The following is a 20,911-nucleotide window of genomic DNA, read 5'->3' as shown; positions in this document are numbered from 1 at the left end:
ACTGAACCATGCAAATATGAACAATGGATGGAGTGTTAGAAAAGAGAACTTATTTGGTGATGCTGAGAACTCCCAGAACTGGCTGAAAACTCATGAACATTCAGAGAGGTTGTCCTAGCCATTCTTAGCCTAGGACTAAACAATGTATACAAAATCATAATAATCTAAGTGCTGGTTTTGACCTTTAAACTTCAGAGCCAACCTATGGACAATAATCTGATCTTAAAACAGAAGAAAGAGTAGGTGCGCACTAATGTTAATACCACACATTACAAGGACTTAGAACATATGTAGACTACCAATGGACCAAACATTAACACTGAACACTTTCCAGTGAAACAAGGGAGCAAACCAAAAATGAAGATAGCATGGAATCCTGGGAGGTGGATCTAATAGAAGAATAATGATTTAAAATTACAAAAGTAGTTGATAGACAAAACATAATAATAAAATTAGCAAACACTGTAAGAAAAAGGGAAGGAGTAATGAAAGGAAACTAAATCCTTCTCTTTCATAACAGATTTCAAGTTGTGTATAGTTGATAGAATTCTGGCAAAATAATAGCTATTCCAATGTGGAAACACTTCTGCTACAGTAGAAATTAAATATAAACCATTGCAAAATAAACAAAAAAACTAAGTTTATTTATCTTTTGCAAAACATAGTTGAGATGTATTTATCATATTATGTAAGGTTCTTTATGTAATGACTAATGCAAAAATCAGGATCTTTATGTACTAATGCAAAAATTAGTTCTTGAATTCTGTCACAGAAAAATAGGAACCCAAAACTTCTTCCATTCCCTTGGTTGGGATACCTAGCATAAGATAAAATTAAGTGGAAAACTCCAGCAATCTGTCTCAAAAGGATTTCCACAGAAGAAAAAGCCCTACTGAAGAGAAGTTCAAATTTTTAAAGAATTAGAAAACACATAAAGAAACCATTTATCATAAGCCCAGAGCCAGAGGAAACACAAGTAGAAGGATCAGCATCCCCAAGTACAGGAGTTACTAGAGCAAAAATGCCATTCAAAAAGGTTTTTAGAAGTGTGATAAAAGTATTAGAGAAATGAAGGTTAGAAATTACAAAGAACAAAATACAAATGAAATGATAAGGTAGATTTGAAAGAATCAAATACAATTTCTAAAAAGAAAAAACAGTCTTTAAAAATTGAAAATTCACTATATGAGTTAAATAGCAATTTCTGAGACACAGATGAAGAAATAATGAGGAGCTATATGGAAGTTCTGGGCCACTCAGACTGAAGGTGAGCAGAGGGGAGAGCGCAGGGCTTGTCACACTCTCTTCTGTACTATTTGGACTGTTCAATATTATTACTTTGAGACGCACTATTTTAAAATAAAGAATGCATATGTGTGTTTTACAAAATTTACTTGAAGATAGTATTCTACACCATTTAATGCTCTATATGTAAGGACTCTTGTGAGAACTGACTTCTCAAATTCATTTATAGGAAATGGGAATCCAAAGCCTCTCTCCCTTTGCCTTAGTTGCAAGAATTCAAGAATAATTTTAGAGTTCCCCAGTAGTGACTCATTATAAATAATCTTTACTCCTCACTTTAATTTTTTTAGCTGGGCACAATGTCACACTCCTTTACTCCCAGCAGCTCAAGAAGCTGAGGCAGGAGAATTGCAAGTTCAAGGCCAGCCTCAGTAACTTAGTGAAGTCCTAAGAAACTGAGTGAGGCTCTGTCTTAAAATAAAATATATAAAAGGGCTGGGAATGTGGCTCAGAGGTTAAGTGCCCCCGGGTTCAATCTTCAGTACCAAAAAAAAGATAATTTTTCTTCTGTCTTGTTTTACATCTATTTCTTTTTAAAATCTCTTGAAATTCCTTTTGGAAGATGGAGGCAGTAAGTCAATAATAAGATGTCATAAATTATAGACTCATTACTCCTCCAAAATGGATTCAACTTACTTAGGTATTTATATTGACTTAAATCTTTCTCTAAAGTGTATATGTTCTTTAAAGGGTTTTAGAGATACACAGATAGGTGTAGGAGCAAATTTACCTTTTACAAAGTTTCTAACTGTGGAGTGGTTCCAGTTGAGACAAGGTAGCAGCAGAGGAGGGCAACCCCCGCCCAACAGGCTCTGAAGGGCCCCCTGAGTGTGCTCAACTTGGAAAACTGCTTCTGCAGTGACTCTCAGTTATCCAATGGATAAGAAGTCTGATTGTTCTCACCACAAGATATGAGGCTCATGTCTTTATAAATCTAGACTTACAAGGGAATTAAGTGATGATAAAGGAAAGGAGAGAAAAGATTAGGAAAAATTCAAGATTTTGTTTATCAGTTGTACTTAACACATTTTCCTGCTTCTCCTTAAACTCACATAAAAAAAAGCATTGTAAGCATATTCACTAAAAATCAATCCAGTAACATTTTTAAAAATTATCTTAAGTATTAAAAACAACTAGATAAAAATCAAGATATCAAATTTAATTTCTTACATTGTAGAGACAAGGCAAATGTTAACATCTTGTGTACTGTTGAACTCCTTCACGATCCTGAGCCTTTCCTCTGATTTTGTACTTCCATCAAGTCGCCGGTAATCCAGCCCAGATGCCATACAGTATTGCTGGAGCACATCAAGCAACTGGAGGAAAGACAGGGAGGGGGACAAATGGGAATTCTTGGTTTATGAGTTTCCTTCCATCACAGACGTTAGACTTACTAAGTATTATTGGCGCTCGTGGTTGCTTTCTTAAAATTCCATGAGCAGTAAATATTTCGAGAGCCAGGTGTAGTAGTGGTAGAACACTTGCCTACCACATGCTGGGCCTTGGTTTGGATTCCCAGCATCGCTAAATAGATAGATAGATAGATAGATAGATAGATAGATATTATTCTCACATCAGACCATATATTTCTTTCAATTTTTCTGAAACTGGCTTTAATGTTCAGAAACCTTTGCTTAAAAAATGATCAAAAAAATCATCTACTCTTTTGAAAACTAAAACCAAATAAAAAGAAATTACTAGTTAAATGATTTATGTAAACATGTTACATTATTAGTATTATTTTCTAAATTCTAAAATATCTCAAGTGTCCCAGAGAACACCTTAATCATAAACAAGCAATCAACAGAAAATGAAAATCTATTTTTGAATTTAACATCTGACAGTAGCCCCTGATATAATTGAGATTTAAGTGTCTATTTGAAAACCTCAAGTTTTTTACCTTGTCACCATTTAATACTGTATGGAAGACAGAAAAATATGGCTGTAAGCTATTATGTCCCTTCTGCTTTATGTCTCAGAAGCCAGGGCTGGGCATATCAAAAATACATATCAGATAAAACTCACCTTGGTGGAAAAAGAGAAGAGAAGAACCTTATCTCTGTTTTTTCGGAAATGATTTAAAAGCTGCTGAAGAACCTGGAAATGAACCACAGAACATGAGTGAACCAGTCCCAGCTGAAAATATACTTTCTATGTATGAACATCACTTGAGAATTTCTTAAAGGAAGCATTTTAGGTTATAGGATGCATTTAAATGGATTAATTTAATTTCCAAAATACATGTTCTTTATACCTATAATACATTAAGAAACTAAATTATAGAAAGCATACCTTTTAGGAAGTATTTATGCTGTCTCTAGATAGATGTAATGGAATGTGTACAATTACATCTAGGTTCCAAAAGTCTTGATATTTATTTTCCTAAACTAATCAATCCGATATACACCTCTTCTCATTTTCTCCCCTTTGTTTCTCTATTTATAGTTAAACCCTGACTTCCAGATTGGATTTTGACCTCAAAATGCCAATAATCTGTCCCCACACACGAAGCATTTAGGGAGGAAGCAAACTTCTAAAGCCTTGAGTCTAATAGTAATGCTGTTATTTTTAAACAGACATTTCCACATCTGGCAATGACAGTTTCAGAACACCATGGAAAAGCAACCCACAGAGGGGGAAAAAGAAATTTTCTGTATTATGTTTGAAGTTTTTCTTAACTATGAAACAAACACTTAAGCAATTTTATGCATTCAATGATAAATATTCAAACTTTTAAATAAAAAAAATTTACAACCAATAAAACACTCTCTTAATAACTGAGCAAGTGAAGAAGATGCTGTGCTGTTTGATTCCTATTGCCAATCTCTCAAAAAAGCTGAAGATTTTTTAAAGAAATCTACTCAGATAAATAATCAAATGGTAAATGAAAATGTTACTGCTAAAATAAATATTATTTCAATATCTGAAGAACTTAAAAAGTAAGTTTTAACTTGCATTTAGCTTTATTAATAAAAATCACGAATCCCATAAACTATGTACATTTGAATTTCATGTAAGACACAATCATTGGCTAAAAGCAGGATTAAAGGCTTGGCATCCCTGCCTCCACTTTGCATCTGTTTCCTTTGCTTGGAGTCTCCTTGGATTCCAGGAAAAGGTCTGATCCCATAAACATCTTGTGATGAGCAGAAGCTATTCCTCATGCAACATCAAGTTTTGTATGGAATTGGGGGAGGAAGAAAGTCCCCTCTGAACCAATCCTGAGATAAGGATGTACAGACCACACCTGATCACAATCACCTGCTTTGACGGCTATGAAAAGCCTCTAGGTAGCTGGGCAAACCCCCCAACTTTAGCCTTCATTCCCTATTTTTAAAACTTCAGGGCCATGGACAGGGGCCTCCTTGTCTTCCTGGTGCAGCTGCACTGATTAAGTTCCTTTCAAGTTTTTTACCATTACCTTTTCAGTTTGGTGTTTGCAATGAGTAGATGGGCTTGATTTACTGGATCCCCAGAGTCAGGCCTCTGGCCTACTATTCTAGTAACATCACAAGAAAACATATCACTTATCATTATTACTATGGCACATTTGTAACAACTGATTAAGGATATTAATATATTAATACTGAAGTTTGCAGTTTACGTTAGGATTCATTCATTGTGTAGTATGGTTCTATGGGCTTGGAAAAAACTGAATCATAACACACACAACACACACACACACTATTATAGTATTATAAAGAACAGTTTCACTGTACTAAAAATTCCTTGTGCTTCACCTATTCAGCCTTCCTTCCTCCAGAACTCATAGAAACCACCTTTTTATTGCCTCTATAATTTTTCCTTTTCCAGAGTGTCATATAGTTGGAATCATATAATCTTTTCAGACTGGCTTCTTCCATTTAGCAATATGCATTTAGGTTTCCCCATGAAATTCATGGTTTGATAGCCTAATTATTTTTATTGCTAAATGATATTCCATTGTATGATGGCACCAGTTTGCTTATCCATTCACCTACTGAAGGGCATCCTTGTTACTTCCAAGCTCTGGCAATTATAAATATAGTCATAGAGGTTCTTGTGAAGATGTAGTTTTTAGCTCATTAAAACTCATTGATTTAATTTGTTTTAACTCAATTGGGTAAATACCAGGGCCTGTGATTGCTGGATCATCTGATGAGAGCATAATTAAGGTATTATTTTTTAAAATTTAAATTTTAAATCTTTACTAAATATTTAAATTTAAGAGCTCAAAAGATAAGAGCTTTGTGAGAAACCACCAAACTATCTTCCAAAGTGGTTGCACCACTGCATCCCACCAGCAACAAATGGGAGCCCTGATGCTCCACACCCTCCCCAGCATTTCATGTTTTCATTGTTCTGGATTGGGCCATTTTAATGAGTGTGCAGTGGCATCGTGTTTTATTTTGCAATTCCTTAATGGCATATGATATTGAGCATCTTTGCATATGCTTATTTGCCACCTGTACATGTTTTTGGTGAGATATCTATCCAGATCTTTGGCCTACTTTTAATTTGGGTTACCTGTTTTCTTACTGTTGAGTTTTAAGAGTTCTTTTTATCTTTTGAACACCATTCTTTATTGGTTTGCAAACACTTTCTCCTGATCTGTGACTTTTCTTTTCATTCCCTGAAAGAATGTACAGGACAAGAAATCTACTCTTATTGTTTGGGGTGGTATCATTACATATTAACTTTAGGCGTTTTCAAATATTTTACAGTAAAAACAAAAACAAGCCATAAGAAAAGTGAACATTTTTAGATTGGAGATCTTCATTAGGCTAATTTAAACAAACTCACTAAATACATAACTATAGATTAAGATCCCTTATAATAAATTTTAAAAAACGACAATACTGTCAACACATGTTGAAGCCTTGATAATACAGACCCAAAGTTTTATCACTTAGTTGTCTTCCACAGAACACGACAACCTACTATTTTTTTTAAAAAAAGCCTAAATTTGAGAGGTTCACAGCAAAGGTAATGTGGATCTAACTTTTCTCAACTTTGCCAGACAGGCCTAGAAAAGTGAACTTTGTGTGATTTGAGCAACACTTTTTTTCTGTGCCCCTCTTTCTAAGTGGCATTCCCAATGGGAAAAAACTGAGAATTCTTATCAGGTGAATGAGTGAAACTTGTGACTATCCCCTGAATGGTAGCTGAAATAATGAATAACCTTAACACTCAAGATAAAAAGCTGGGTCATGAGTATAATTTTGAGCATATGAAGACTATAGCAGGCATTATGTTCAGAGTCCTTGTAGCTGTATGGTGACCTGAGATAAGACAAGCAGAACCTGAGTCTTTGACACCTCAATTCAAAAAGAATGTACAACTCAATTACTTGGAGTTCTTTATGCCATAGGCAATAATTCTATGGTAAACCAATAGGTTCAGATCACCAAATCAATATATCACCAGATGATGTTGTTAATCAAATGATGAGAAATAGTCCTAAAATATCTATTCAGAGGTCCCAAGCAACCAACCATGATAAGCTTATCTAGATTAACTCTTAAAGGTATTTTCAGGGGGGGAAAAAAAAAAGCTAACTACTTTCAATTATTTCCTTTTTATACTCTTTTTGCCAAAAGAAATAGCTTACCTTTTTATTAATTATAAAGTTGGGAATTATTCTGCAAAAAGCTCTGAATCCATAAATAAAAGTTCTTTGTAATAAAGAAGCTAAGCAAAAGTGTTTTCTTGCCAGGAGGCTGGAAGCTGCCAGCATTTCAAGCAGCTGTCAGAGGCAATGTCCGAAGGCCTGGGATCATGGGTGGAGAACCTAGCTTTACCTCTCATAGCCCTCCTTCAGCATGGCTACAGGTCAGTTTCCCTGTGCACAATGAAGTTCCCTTGCAAACTTACAATTTAGGTCACCAAGTGAAAAAAAAGGTAGACAATTCAGTATAGGCACAGATACTTCGCCCATCATGAGCTCTTCAAAGAATTCTTTCAATACCTATCCTCACCTTCCTGTCTAGCACCTGCATTTACACTTTCAGTAGATCATTTCCCCTTTTTGAAGAACAACTATTATGTTTGTGGTAACAGCACACATTTTAAGAGGGCATAAGTCAATACATCAATAAGGAAAGGCTGAAGTACATTTGATATGACTGCTACTGAGAACCACTGTACGCACACATCTGTATGCAGGGTTCCTAGTGACTAGGCAAATGCAAATAGAACTACACCAGCTGTCCATAGCCACCGTCTCTTCTGAACATTTGAGAACTTGTTCTGATTAGCTGGTGTCCCTGCCATACCATGGATAAATACTGTGAATGTCATCTCCATCTGTGTGCAACCTAAAAAAGGAGTACTCACCTTCATTTTCCCACTGTATTTAGGATCAGAAAGAGTTTCAAAGGACGATTCTTTGCTTTTCTGCACAAAATCCGGGAATTTGGAAAATACCTGATCACATATCCTTTTGATAAGTGTTTCCTTGTGAGGGAGAGGTAAAAGATAAGAATTTCAACTTAACACATTTAAACCTGCATAAATTGAAATTGTTTATGGAGAAAATAGTTCTATTTTCAAGGAATGCATTACTTTGAAGATTTTGCCTTCTCTAAATCAGAATAACTCAGAAAATCTTAAAGTGATATTAAGATATATGCTTTGATAAATATGACTACTAACTTTATTATTACTTTTTCAAAATTTCCAAAACTGGGAAATAAACACCCCCAAGAGTAAGTGTACTGATAAATACAATCAATAAGAGTGTAAGTTATAGGTTATAGGCTAGTAAAAAATATAGATTATAGATATAAGATTTTGATAAGTGAGATAAGTCAATTATAAAGCAAGAACGGCCATAGGCAGGCCTAAGACTCCATTTTGCTGTTTTCTATTAAAAAAAAAAAAAAAAAAACTATTACAAGAGCTATTTCTGACTGAAATGAAAGCTGTTTTCTTACAATATATTGTTTGCTGTACTTTATACCCCACAAAATGTACTCAACCCAGAATATGATGGTCTTAGTGACCCAGGACTTTGAAGTAGATTCTTGCCTCCATTAACCACCTGCCCGAACTCAGGATATGGTTGACTAACACCTGCTCAAACCCAAGATGTGACTGTCTTGAGTTCCTGTGCTAATTGCTGCCTTAGCTTCTACAACTGGTTTGCTTGCATGACACTAAGGAAAGTCCCTGAGCTTCGGTTTTCATCCTTAAATTCCAAGACACAGACCAAGTGGTTGCTGCTCTTCCATATATTTCAGTCTGTATGGGTGGGTGACAGTCTCGGGCCAGGTAAATAAATCCCCCTTTGATTTCAATTTGAACTTAAGAGTATTTCTGAAGTGGCTCCCCATAACAGTACTATCAAAGAATAATATTAAATTCAAAATTTAAAAATTAAATTTAAACAACATCAACAATAACATGAAAATAAAATAAAATCATTACATAAAAGGCTTTTGAAAAGATCTTTTTATTTATGTTATGCTCTAGGATAAGACACAATTGAAACTACCAAAGTAGATGATTATATTTAACACTAAACTCTGAAATTACTGATTTTTTCCACTTTAGGAAAAAGTCCTAATATTTAATATGCATATTAGTTATCCTACTTTTACCCAGAGTAGATAAATATAAGTAGATATTTTATTAATGGGATAGCCTGATCAAATATCTTACTTAGTAATTATACCAAAGTATATTAGGGAGAATAAATGAGCATTATTAGAAGCATAAAAACGTTTTTTTAAAACAAAACACTTATTTATTTTTTTTTTTTAGTTGTAGTTGGACACAATACATTCATTCATTCATTCATTCATTCATTCATTTATATGTGGTGCTGAGGATTAAACCCTGGGCCTCCCATGTGCTAGGCAAGCGCACTACCACTGAGCCCCAGCCCCAGCCCAAGAAGCATAAAAAAGTTTTTAAGTTTAAATGTTCTCAGTTTGATTAAAAGTTTAAGTGTACATGCTTCTTAATATTAACATTTTATTTTTTATTATTGTTTTGGAACTGGGGACGGAACCCAGGGCCTCATGCATGCTAGGCATGAGTTCTAACAGTGAGCTGCATCCCCAGCCACCTAAATTTTAAAATGAGTAACTCAGTTTTCTTTTAAACTTCACAGACACACATACAAAAAAACACCTTAGGAATATTTAGCTAAGAAATTTTATACTAAATACCAATTTATATCAATAGCAATATCACTTTTATACCAATAGTATCATAAAAAATGTAAAAAGCCAACCCACACCTGTTGTTTGGAGGTACTGGCAGCTTGCAACAGTGCGACATGATTAGCCACCTTCTGAAGGACTGCGAGGTAACTGAGACACAAGGTTTGTACCGTTTCACCACGGGAATTGGTCTGTAACCAGAAAAATATAGAAATTAAAAACAAGAAAAGAACTTACACGGCTATGTAACTGCTTACGTCAAAAAATATCTCACAATATTTATTATCTAGTTACTTTGGCACAATGAATTCTAAGAAAATGATGGTCAACTATATACAAAATATCTATGAATCAATAACATGGAATCATTTTTGGTGAATCATAATATAATAATGCTTTTTAAATCCTCATTTTGGAGCATATTTATCCTTGTAATACACAGTAATAGAAATGTTGCTGCTATTAAAAGTCTCCTGGTGACAAAGCTATGACATAGTTACAGCACTACATAGACCTCTTTATTCTACAATTTATGTTTCAACATTTTCCAGGAAACTGAGCTATTTCAAAAAGGGGAAGTAGTTAAAATAGTAAAGTAGATGAGATGAAATAAATATCCATCTACTTAAATATTTATTTAGGGTTCTTATATGTATATGGATATGTGACATAAAATAGGCAAAGAAAGAACAGGAAATATAGATGGTAAGGAAAAAAAGTACAAATGAAATTTGTTTCTAAAGAAACTTTTATTCTACTGATATAGTTTCTATTAAACTGACACTATGTCTAACATCTGAATAGTATTTAAGACACAATTGAAACTACTGAAGTAGATGATTATAAATATAATTATATATATATATATCTGAATAGTATTTAAGACTGTCATTAAGGAGTAAATCATTTTACCACTAGTGGATAATGACAAAATTAATTCTAATATTTATACTAATTTATACTTTTGTGGGGGTACTGGGGATTAAATTCAGGGGTACTCGACCACTGAGCCACATCCCCTGCCCTTTTTGTATTTTATTTAGAAGACAGGATCTCACTGAATAGCTTAGTGCCTTGGTGGTGCTGAGGCTGGCTTTGAACTCTCGATTCTCCTACCTTCCAAGCCACTGGGATTACAGGCATGCACCACTGCACCTTGCTAATTTATACTTTAAATGAAATTTCATGATAAAAGTGGCCTACTTTCCAGCAAAAGCTAAAAGAGAGGATATCAAATTGAAGCATCTAAAATTAATTTTTCAAAATGCTTAAATATTGTATTTTATACGTGGTAACTATTTGATATTATAAACCATTTTTGAAAACTTTTCTCTCTTTAAAACTTATAACTTCTTTCCAAAGTTAAAAAACTATCTGAGGAAAAGTCATTTTGTTTATCTACTACTTACTTTGGCACTAACACAGAATACAAGATGATAAGGCAAGATGGTAAAGACACGCTGAATTGCTTACCTTATAACAACAATTTCTCCTTTTCCGGCCACTGCTGCAGGTACAAGGCATAGAAGATTGAAGTATCAGAGTGACATCTTCTGTTTCTAACACTGTTTGATAGACAGCTTTCTGGAAATCCGTCAGAGAGCAATAAACCATCTGCCAAGAAAAAATACAAGTCGAGTATTAGTATCATTTTAATAGCAATAATAATAAATACAATGCATATAGAATTCACAAATTATATTAGTGAATTTGTGAAAACTGATGATTAATTTTCCCCTGTAGTTTCCCTCATTATGAAATTTTTTCCCAATTCTCTTAAACTCTTTGCTACCAAATCATAATTTCATTTTCAAATAAACCTCACAGAATTTCTTGGCTTTCAATTAAAAGGAAATATAACATGAAAATCAAGTTACATGATTTCCTTATGTATTTTTCAATATACTGTGAGTCTTTTCAAGGTTATATATTAATCCATCATACAAATAAATTATTACAATTTAGGTCAAACAAAAAAAAACTTGCTAAGGAAATAAAAGATTTCATTTAAAAAGTATGAATAATAAGTGACTACTAAATAATTGGAAACCTTAAAAAAATTTAAAACTTCATATTACTGGAAACTGAAAACATCGTTATTTGTATTTAATATCATGATATAAACTTTTAAGATTGGGAAAGACAAAGAGTTAAGTAAATGTATATAAAAGCAAATATAAATTGCTATTTTGTGCCCAAATTCAAGAAAATATGATGAAACTATGTCATTAGGTTATGAGGGATATAATTTACCTCATATTTCTGGTAGCACCAGAGATTGTCAAAATTCTTCTAGATGCAGCTATGTGTTACTAGATTCATAAACTAAACATACATACATTTATACACACATTCATAATAGGACTTTGAGGAATATGAGCAAAAAGGAAAAGCTGTTTATAAATATTTATGTGTATATCAACACCACAGAATAATATTGTAGAAAAATGACATGACATTGAGCAAACAGGAAACAATGCTAGGTTTTTAATAAATATATGTATAATATTAAGCATATCTTGACTCCCCAGTGTTGAATATAAAAGTATATATAAGAACAAAAAGAGAATACAGAAGACCATGGTCAATAATTGCAATATGAAGGTTTTTCTGAGTTGTTATTATTAAACACAGTAATATTTACTAAACATTTCTTCTGCACCACGCACTTTAGAGCAACCATATGAGGTTGGCTTATCATTATTTCCATTTAACAAATGAAAAAATCCAAGTTTGAGAACCTCGGCACAAAACTCTTAAGTGGGGAAGCCAATTTAAGCTGTAGCATCTGATTTTGGAGCCCAAGTTTGAAACCTCTATGCACAATTCTCTCTTCATATATTTATGATTTCATTGTTCCTACTAGATGGATAACTAAATAACATACAATTATATAAAATATTTTTTAAAGTGAGGAGATTGTGAAATATCTAAATACAAGAATAATTTTTGCTTTAGATGAATATCAAAAGTCACATACTGTGTCAATTTCCCCATCTTGCATATCAGTGTTGGATTTTCTTTGTAAGTCTATCTTTTAAAAGTAATACTAAACAGGATATCCTAAGATTAGAGGGCATTTGATGGTGTTACCCTTATTTGGGAGAATACTAAGGAAGTTTAGTTCATAGTAATTTATAGAATCTTCATTCCATTGTCTGAGCTAAAAGATTGACAAGACCAAAAACTATAAAAGACTACTATATTTTTTTAAATTTCTCTTAAAAGTCAACTGAAAATTTCTTTAAAAATTTAATAATGTAATTTTCTCACATTAAAATTCATAAAAAATTAGATAATATAATTACCAATATCATTCTACATAAAACAAACCTAGAAATAAAGCCCTTAACCATCTTGGTCCTATAGTTAGAATTAAGGTACCAATACATGGCGTGGTAGAAAGTAGACAGTACGGGGAAGACAGAGTGTGAACAGAAAATACATTAGGGAGAGAGGCTATTCTAACTTCCTTTAAGAATTGTCTCATGGCAATAGTAACAAAAACAGCATGGTACTGGTACCAAAACAGGCGGGTAGACCAATGGTACAGAATAGAGGACACAGAGACCAATCCACAAAATTACAACTATCTTATATTCGATAAAGGGGCTAAAAGTATGCAATGGAGGAAGGATAGCATCTTCAACAAATGGTGCTGGGAAAACTGGAAATCCATATGCAACAAAATGAAACTGAATCCCTTTCTCTCCCCATGCACAAAAGTTAACTCAAAATGGATCAAGGAGCTTGATATCAAATCAGAGACTCTGTGTCTGATAGAAGAAAAAGTTGGCTCCGATTTACATATTGTGGGGGCGGGCTCCAAATTCCTCAATAGGACACCCATAGCACAAGAGTTAAAAACAAGAATCAACAAATGGGACTTACTCAAACTAAAAAGTTTTTTTCTCAGCAAGAGAAACAATAAGAGAGGTAAATAGGGAGCCTACATCCTGGGAACAAATCTTTACTCCTCACACTTCAGATAGAGCCCTAATATCCAGAGTAAACAAAGAACTTAAAAAATTAAACAATAAGAAAACAAATAACCCAATCAACAAATGGGCCAAGGACCTGAACAGACACTTCTCAGAGGAGGACATACAATCAATCAACAAGTACATGAAAAAATGCTCACCATCTCTAGCAATCAGAGAAATGCAAATCAAAACCACCCTAAGATACCATCTCACTCCAGTAAGATTGGCAGCCATTATGAAGTCAAACAATAACAAGTGCTGGCGAGGATGTGGGGAAAAGGGTACACTTGTACATTGCTGGTGGGACTGCAAATTGGTGCGGCCAATTTGGAAAGCAGTATGGAGATTCCTGGGAAAGCTGGGAATGGAACCACCATTTGACCCAGCTATTGCCCTTCTCGGACTATTCCCTGAAGACCTTAAAAGAGCGTACTATAGGGATACTGCTACATCAATGTTCATAGCAGCACAATTCACAATTGCTAGACTGTGGAACCAACCTAGATGCCCTTCAATAGATGAATGGATAAAAAAAATGTGGCATTTATCCACAATGGAGTATTACTCAGCACTAAAAAATGATAAAATCATGGCATTTGCAGGGAAATGGATGGCATTAGAGCAGATTATGCTAAGTGAAGCTAGCCAATCCCTAAAAAACAAATGTCTTCTTTGATATAAGGAGAACAACTAAGAACAGAGCAGGGAGGAAGAGCATGAGAAAAAGATTATCATTAAACAGGGACGAGAGGTGGGAGGGAAAGGGAGAGAGAAGGGAAATTGCATGGAAATGGAAGGAGACCTTCATTGTTATACAAAATTACATATAAGAGGATGTGAGGGGAAAGGGAAAAAAAAAAAACAAGGGAGAGAAATGAATTACAGTAGATGGGGTAGAGAGAGAAGATGGGGGGAGTGGAGGGGGGATAGTAGAGGATAGGAAAGGTAGCAGAATACAACAGTCACTAGTAATGGCAATATGTAAAAACGTGGATGTGTAACCGATGTGATTCTGCAATCTGTATACGGGGTAAAAATGGGAGTTCGTAACCCACTTGAATCAAATGTATAAAATATGATATGTCAAGAGCTTTGTAATGTTTTGAACAACCAATAAAAAAAATTAAAAAAAAAAAAGAATTGTCTCATGGGCCTTGATAAGAAGTGAATTTAATTAATTTTATGATTTGGATCATACTTTTTCCTCCAAGGCCCCTATGCTACAGGCTTGGTTTGGTGGTACTACTGGAACCTTTAGGAAGTGGGGTCCAGTGAAAGGAAGCTGGGTCGCTGGGGTCTTGCCCTTGAAGGAAATACTGGACCCTCCGCTTCTTCCTATCTTTCTTTTTCCTTCCCAGATGTCATGACATGAGCAGCTTTGTTCCACCACATACTCAAGCCAGAATGTTGTTGCCTCCAGCCCAAAGCAACAAGGCTAAGCAAACATGGACTGAAACCTCTGAAACCATGAGCCAAAATAAATCTTTCCTCCTTTTAAGTTGATTTATCTCAAGTGTTTCATAGCAGCAGAAACATGATTAATACATTTATTAACTTCAAACCTGTTAGCTCACAGATTAGTAAAACTAGGAAGGAAAACAACTGAGCTCAATTAATGTTTTCTGAAATTCCACACATAATAATTTTTTTCCACAAAGAATAAAAGGCACAAAATTATATTCACAAAATACCATAGAAGACAGACTTCCTCTAGGAAAGAAAAATTTTCAGGAAAAAAAATGACAAGAATTTAATAATATACACAAAAATAATAATATACACAAGCTCTTACCCGATCTTCCTTCTTAGGCAACTGATCCTTGATGAGAGTCTTGGTTCGCCTGAGAAACCAGCCAGACATCTTTTCTGCAAGCCTTTGCATGGCCTTTCGGCCAGTAGCTAGTTCTCTTTTTGTTGCTGTGTGTCTCTGACCATGTTCTACTGGGTCAGAAAACTGCTTCTTGAAGTGGATCCTGCTACCTAAAAGTCCTGGCACAGCCCTACAGTAAAGCAATGAGAAAAAATGTGACATTTTATTAAGTCATCTAAAAAGAAAAACATTCACTTATTTTTGCATCTAAAAAATATCTTCATCCACTTGTTTATAAGACAACAAAAACAAAAGCCAAGAAAAAAGTGTTCTTCTTTGATAACGGTTTCAGTTTATAAAAAGATAATGACGGCATTGGTAAGTTAGCTATACTTACACAGTGCCAAGAATAACATGTAAAGGTAGGTTTGCATGGGATTCTCTATATACCATGTTTAGGATCAAATAATTCTGCAGTAAAATGACTAATCTTTTGGTTTTTGTTTCCTAAAACTAACAATTAGCTAACAAGAGAGTGTTAAGGGAAAAAAGTACTCAATAATTGTTTTTCCTAAACAGTTTTTTCACTCACCAGTCCATAACACACCACAGTTCCTTCATGTTGTTCTGAAGAATGGTTCCAGTGAGGCCAATGCGAACATTACACTTGAGCGCTTTCATTACTTCTGTTACTCTCGCCTTTGGATTCTTGATTCTATGAGCCTCATCCACAATGATAGCTGACCACTCCAAACTATAAAGTAAGAGTAAAATCAGGAAACACTGCGAAAACTAGAATTTTTAGAGAACAGTTTTCCCTACCGAAGTTTTGTAGCCCCCATCATTATTTATTCTTTGGCTATTTCATTGTATTCTTACCTAGTTAAGTTGTTACAGGCTGAAATAGGGTATAAGAATAAAATGTGCATGAAGAATATAAAAGGGTACAGAGATTATGCTTAATAACAGTGGAATGCTGGGGGCTGGGGATGTGGCTCAAGCGGTAGCGTGCTGGCCTGGCATGCGTGCGGCCCGGGTTCATTCCTCAGCATCACATACAAAAAACAAAAAGATGTTGTGTCCGCCGAGAACTGAAAAATAAACATTAAAAAATTCTCTCTCTCTCTCTCTCTCTCTCTCTCTCCCTCTCCCTCTCTCTCCCCCTCTCTTAAAAACAAAAACAAAAACAGTGGAATGTGGGCTGGGGATGTGGCTCAAGCGGTAGGGTAGTGGGGTGCTAGGTTCGATCCTCAGCACCACATAAAAATAAAATAAAGATATTGTGTCCACCGAAAACTAAAAAATAAATATTAAAAAAATTTTTTTAAAATAACACTGAAATGAAAAAACAAATTTAAACATCACTAAATGACAACAAATTTTTTTAAAGCAGCAAACTGGAAACAAGAATAAAAGAAAACTTTGCAACATTAAATCTGCATGAGAAGACAACAATATAAACTCAGGATTTTTTAAAAGCTGCAATACGTTACTCTGCTTACTGAAAAAGTGTATTACCATTGGTTACTACAGTAGCAATGAGCATGCATTGTGGTTAATCTACAAACAAAAAACAGAGTCCTGTGGAAAATGGAGAATGGTCAATTTTAGGCACTGAACAGGGGAAATGCTTAAGAGTTAGAAAACCCAGATGTATTCAAAGACAAATGACATGTCCAAAGGACACAAGAGCCAGCCTAACTAGAATACTGAAGCATCAAGAATAATAGCTATAATTGAGTAGAAAGCCCTGAATAAATAAAAGTTAGGAGTTCAATGAAAAAATTTTGACCCTTTCCTCACCTTATGCTAAAAATTAATTCAAAATGGATGATAGAGTTAAATATGAAGTAAAATTATAAAGTTCACAAGACACAAAAAAAAATCTTCATGATTCAGGGTTAGACACAAACTTTTTAGATATGACAGCAAGAAAATTTCTTAAAAACTGATAAGTTGGACTTTAACAAATCCTAGTTGGATAAAAGACTTGAATATGGAATACATAAAGAACTATTACAACTCAACACAATAGAAAGCAAACCAATTAAAAGGTGGGTGAAAGACATTTTGCCTAACTTCTTCTTGAGAGGGAAAAGGGCTGAGCAGTGAGAAACTGTGTTGGAGACAACCGTTACGATAACTGCTTACTCCCCAAATTAGGGATGCAAAAGAAGTACACACTCACTTTGCCACTTTAAGGTCAAAATTGTACTTAATTCCTAATTAATGAGAAATGCTTTTCTTTACAGGAAAATACTATTAGTAAGTACAGAAGAAAATAGAAAAACAATGTAAAACCCAATAAAATAAATAATACAGGCAAGAATTTGAATACGTTAATACTTCTAAGTAAAAAGGCTGAGAGAATACTTAAATGGTAGTAAAATATCACCTCACAAATTATTTGCTCATTATAAGAGAAACACCTTTACAGTGGAAGGGTCTAGGACAGGCCTGGTGTCTTTAACAGTGCAAGAGCCTGACAGGAACAGGCCCTGAAGTGCAATGATATGAAGTCTACAGCATTGCTCATGAAGCAATCTTGCCCAAAAACATGAATCTAATTAAGACCTTAGGCTAGAATCAGTTTACTCAAGAAATCAGATGGTAGAGGAAAGCAATTTTTGTTTGTTTGTTTGTTTTGTTACTGGGGATTGAACTCAGGGGCACTGGACCACTGAGCCACGTCCCTGACCTTATTTTGTATTTTATTTAGAGATAGGGTCTCACTGAGTTGCTTAGTGCCTTGCCCTTGCTGAGGCTGGCTTTGAACTCATGATCCTCCTGCCTCAGCCTCCAGAGCCACTGGGATTACAGGCATGCGCCACCAAGCCCGGCAGAAAGCAATTTCTTAAGAAAGCAATCAGACAAATCTAATATATGAGACATCCTAAGAACAACTGGCTTGGTCCCCTCAAAGGGTCACATCATGAAAAAAAAAAAAAGAGTTGGAAAGATGGATAAGATGACTTACAATAGATTAGGAGAGACTAAAAAGACTGAGTAACCAGATTCATTATCTGAAGCTTTATTAAATCTTGCTTTACAAACATTAGATAATAAAGATATTTTGAGGATAACTAAGTACATTTTTTCTGTTATTAATTTTCTTATGTGTGAGACCAATGATAAAATATTTGCAGATAAAAGTTCTCATGCTATATGCAACTTACTGAAATGATTCAATACCACTAGTGTACACAGACAGAGAATATAAAGAACTGATGAATCTAAGGGGTAAGTATATAAATGTTCTTAATTCAAAACTGAAAAAGCCTTCAAGAACAAAGAGGAAGAGAGAAAACAGCCACAAAACTCTCGAAGTTGGAAAGATGGATAAGATGACTTGAAAAAGCAGTATCATAAGGCAACAGTGGAGAAAGCCAAGAAGCAATCTGATTTATACATTTAGGTCTTAAAAGGCCAGGACTTGGTGGCACCAGATGCCTTTGGAAACTAGAGTGAGGAAATGCTCAGCAGTCTGTTCAAGATGTAGCTGAAATCTCCTAGAGACCAATTCCCACTCCACAGAATAGTCGGACTAGGTTACTCCAAGGTGAAGAAATGAAAAGCAAAACACAGCAGTCTTCATTTTCTTTAAGATATTATTGAAATCTGAAGAAAATTTTAAAGTTATAGTATAATCATAGATGTAAAAAATAAGACAATTAGTATGAGCTGAAGGTACAGGTAAGGAGTTTAGGGGTAGATGGAATAAACTGCAGCTCTTCCTACAACTCTTTTATCATATTTGGCCTTCAAATAAGATGCATATATAACTTTGATAAAGATTAAAATAAAGTAAAAAAAATAGAATAAGAAAAACATATAGTTTTCTCATACTCTATAGTATGCTTTTCTACCCTTTGGATTATCTATGATAAATGTACAGAGTATTATTATCACAGCAATAATATTTAGTCAGATGAAATATTATTCTTTGAAAAAAACTATCAAAATAAAGACATCTGAAAGAATGAATACAACAAAATAAATAAACAAATATTGTAATATTTTGATTCTACTAATCATATAAATAAATAATTAGTAGTTACATAATTCTCAGAATTCTTTAATATTTATAGCAGTCATAGAAAATAACCAATTAACAAATATTTCTTCAGTAACTAATATGTGCCAAAAATGTAATAAGCACCAAAATATAAAATTAAAAGTAAAATCTATATTAAAGAGCTTATAGTCTAAAGGCATAAGCAGGTAAAGAATAATGAAAATATGAATGGTGCTATCATAAATCAACTTATCGCATTCACCTAACTGTATTAAGTCTCTTGGGGGGTACAGTTTGCTTGTTAAAAACCCACACATGGTCAATGTGTAAATCTCATGTCCATGACTAACTTCATTACGTAGACTTGGACAACATACTTAATCACTCCATGCTTATTTTTGTAGGTGGTGGGTGTGTACCAGGGATTGAACTCAGGGGCACTTGACCACTGAGGCACATTCCCAGATCTTTTTTGTACTTTATTTAGAGACAGGGTCTCACTGAGTTGCTTAGTGCCTCACTGTTGTTGAGGCTGGCTTTGAACTCTAGTCCTGTCTCAGCCTCCTGAGCTGCTGGGATTATAGGCGTGTGCCACCATGCCCAGCTTTACTCCAAGCTTTTAATTACCTGTCTTAGGCCAGCATCCATGAAACAGTAACATGCTAACTTATTAACCCTAAGGGCTAATAAGACCTGGAAAAAATGGTGTTCTAAACCCAACTTTACCAATAATTACATTAAGTATGAATGGTCTAAATACCCCGAATAAAAGGCAAAGATTATCAGAATGGATTTAAAAAGCTATATGCTAACTATAAAGAGATTCACTTCAAATATAAAAAAGAAATGTGAAATAAAAGATGGAAAACTATATACATACAATAAGCATAAGAAGAATCTATTGTTACAGATGCTAATATCAAAGACAAGAAATATTATTAGAAATAAAAAGAAACACTTTTAAATACAAGGAATAATTCATCAGAAAAAAAAATAACAGTAATTGCACTTGTGCCTAATAATATAGCTCCAAAACTACATGAAAGCTGCAGACTGAAAGGAGGAATCAGGCTTTGATCTCAACACTTCTCTCTCAGAAACTATGAACCAAGTCAAAGAAAATCAGTAAAGATGGAGAACACTTGAATAATGCCTTAACCAAGTCTTCTTAATATGTATAGAACACTATACTCAACAACTGTAGAATAGACTTTTTAAGTGTGTGTGGATCAGAAACACGCAAATTACAATACAAGATACTATTATATACTCACTAAAATGGTTAAAAACAAAGGCTGACAATGCAAACACTGGTGAGGATGTGCAGCAACTGAACTCTCTCTAAGGTAGAATGGTAGGACCATTCTAGAAAATGATTTGGCATTTTTTTCTAAAGTTAAACCTTCTCTTACCCTGAAACTCAGAAATTCTACTCCCAGGTATTTACCCAAAAGAAATGAAAATATTATAGTTTAGAAAAAAGGCTTAAAAACAAATATTTCTTGAAATTTTATTTATAATAATTTCAAACTAGAAAAACCCAAATAGACATCCTCAAGTGAATAGGTAACAAAATGTGGTATACTTATAAAATGAAACACAAATCAACATTTAAAAAGAACAATCACTGAAGACTGGGGATATAGCTCAG

At 34.2% G+C, this 20,911-nt stretch overlaps 1 protein-coding gene across 4 annotated transcripts in view; it reads right to left on the bottom strand.

The window, feature by feature from the left end:
* The window catches only part of Ercc6l2 (ERCC excision repair 6 like 2), a 117,556-nt gene that overhangs the window by 64,783 nt on the left and 31,862 nt on the right, over window positions 1-20,911 (bottom strand). For all 4 annotated transcript variants that reach the window (XM_071602517.1, XM_027955829.2, XM_071602515.1 and 1 more), the window contains 7 exons: window positions 15,838-15,999; window positions 15,228-15,435; window positions 10,926-11,066; window positions 9,530-9,643; window positions 7,621-7,740; window positions 3,331-3,402; window positions 2,476-2,621 (listed from right to left, as the gene is read on the bottom strand). In XM_071602517.1, the coding sequence (XP_071458618.1) occupies window positions 2,476-2,621; window positions 3,331-3,402; window positions 7,621-7,740; window positions 9,530-9,643; window positions 10,926-11,066; window positions 15,228-15,435; window positions 15,838-15,999 (963 nt within the window). The remainder of the gene's footprint in view (window positions 1-2,475; window positions 2,622-3,330; window positions 3,403-7,620; window positions 7,741-9,529; window positions 9,644-10,925; window positions 11,067-15,227; window positions 15,436-15,837; window positions 16,000-20,911) is intronic.

Source organism: Marmota flaviventris, chromosome 16 (genome assembly GCF_047511675.1).
Source record: "Marmota flaviventris isolate mMarFla1 chromosome 16, mMarFla1.hap1, whole genome shotgun sequence".
Lineage (NCBI taxonomy): Eukaryota > Metazoa > Chordata > Mammalia > Rodentia > Sciuridae > Marmota > Marmota flaviventris.
Note: the sequence above shows the minus strand (reverse complement) of the source record. Positions and strands in the feature narration are given on the sequence as shown.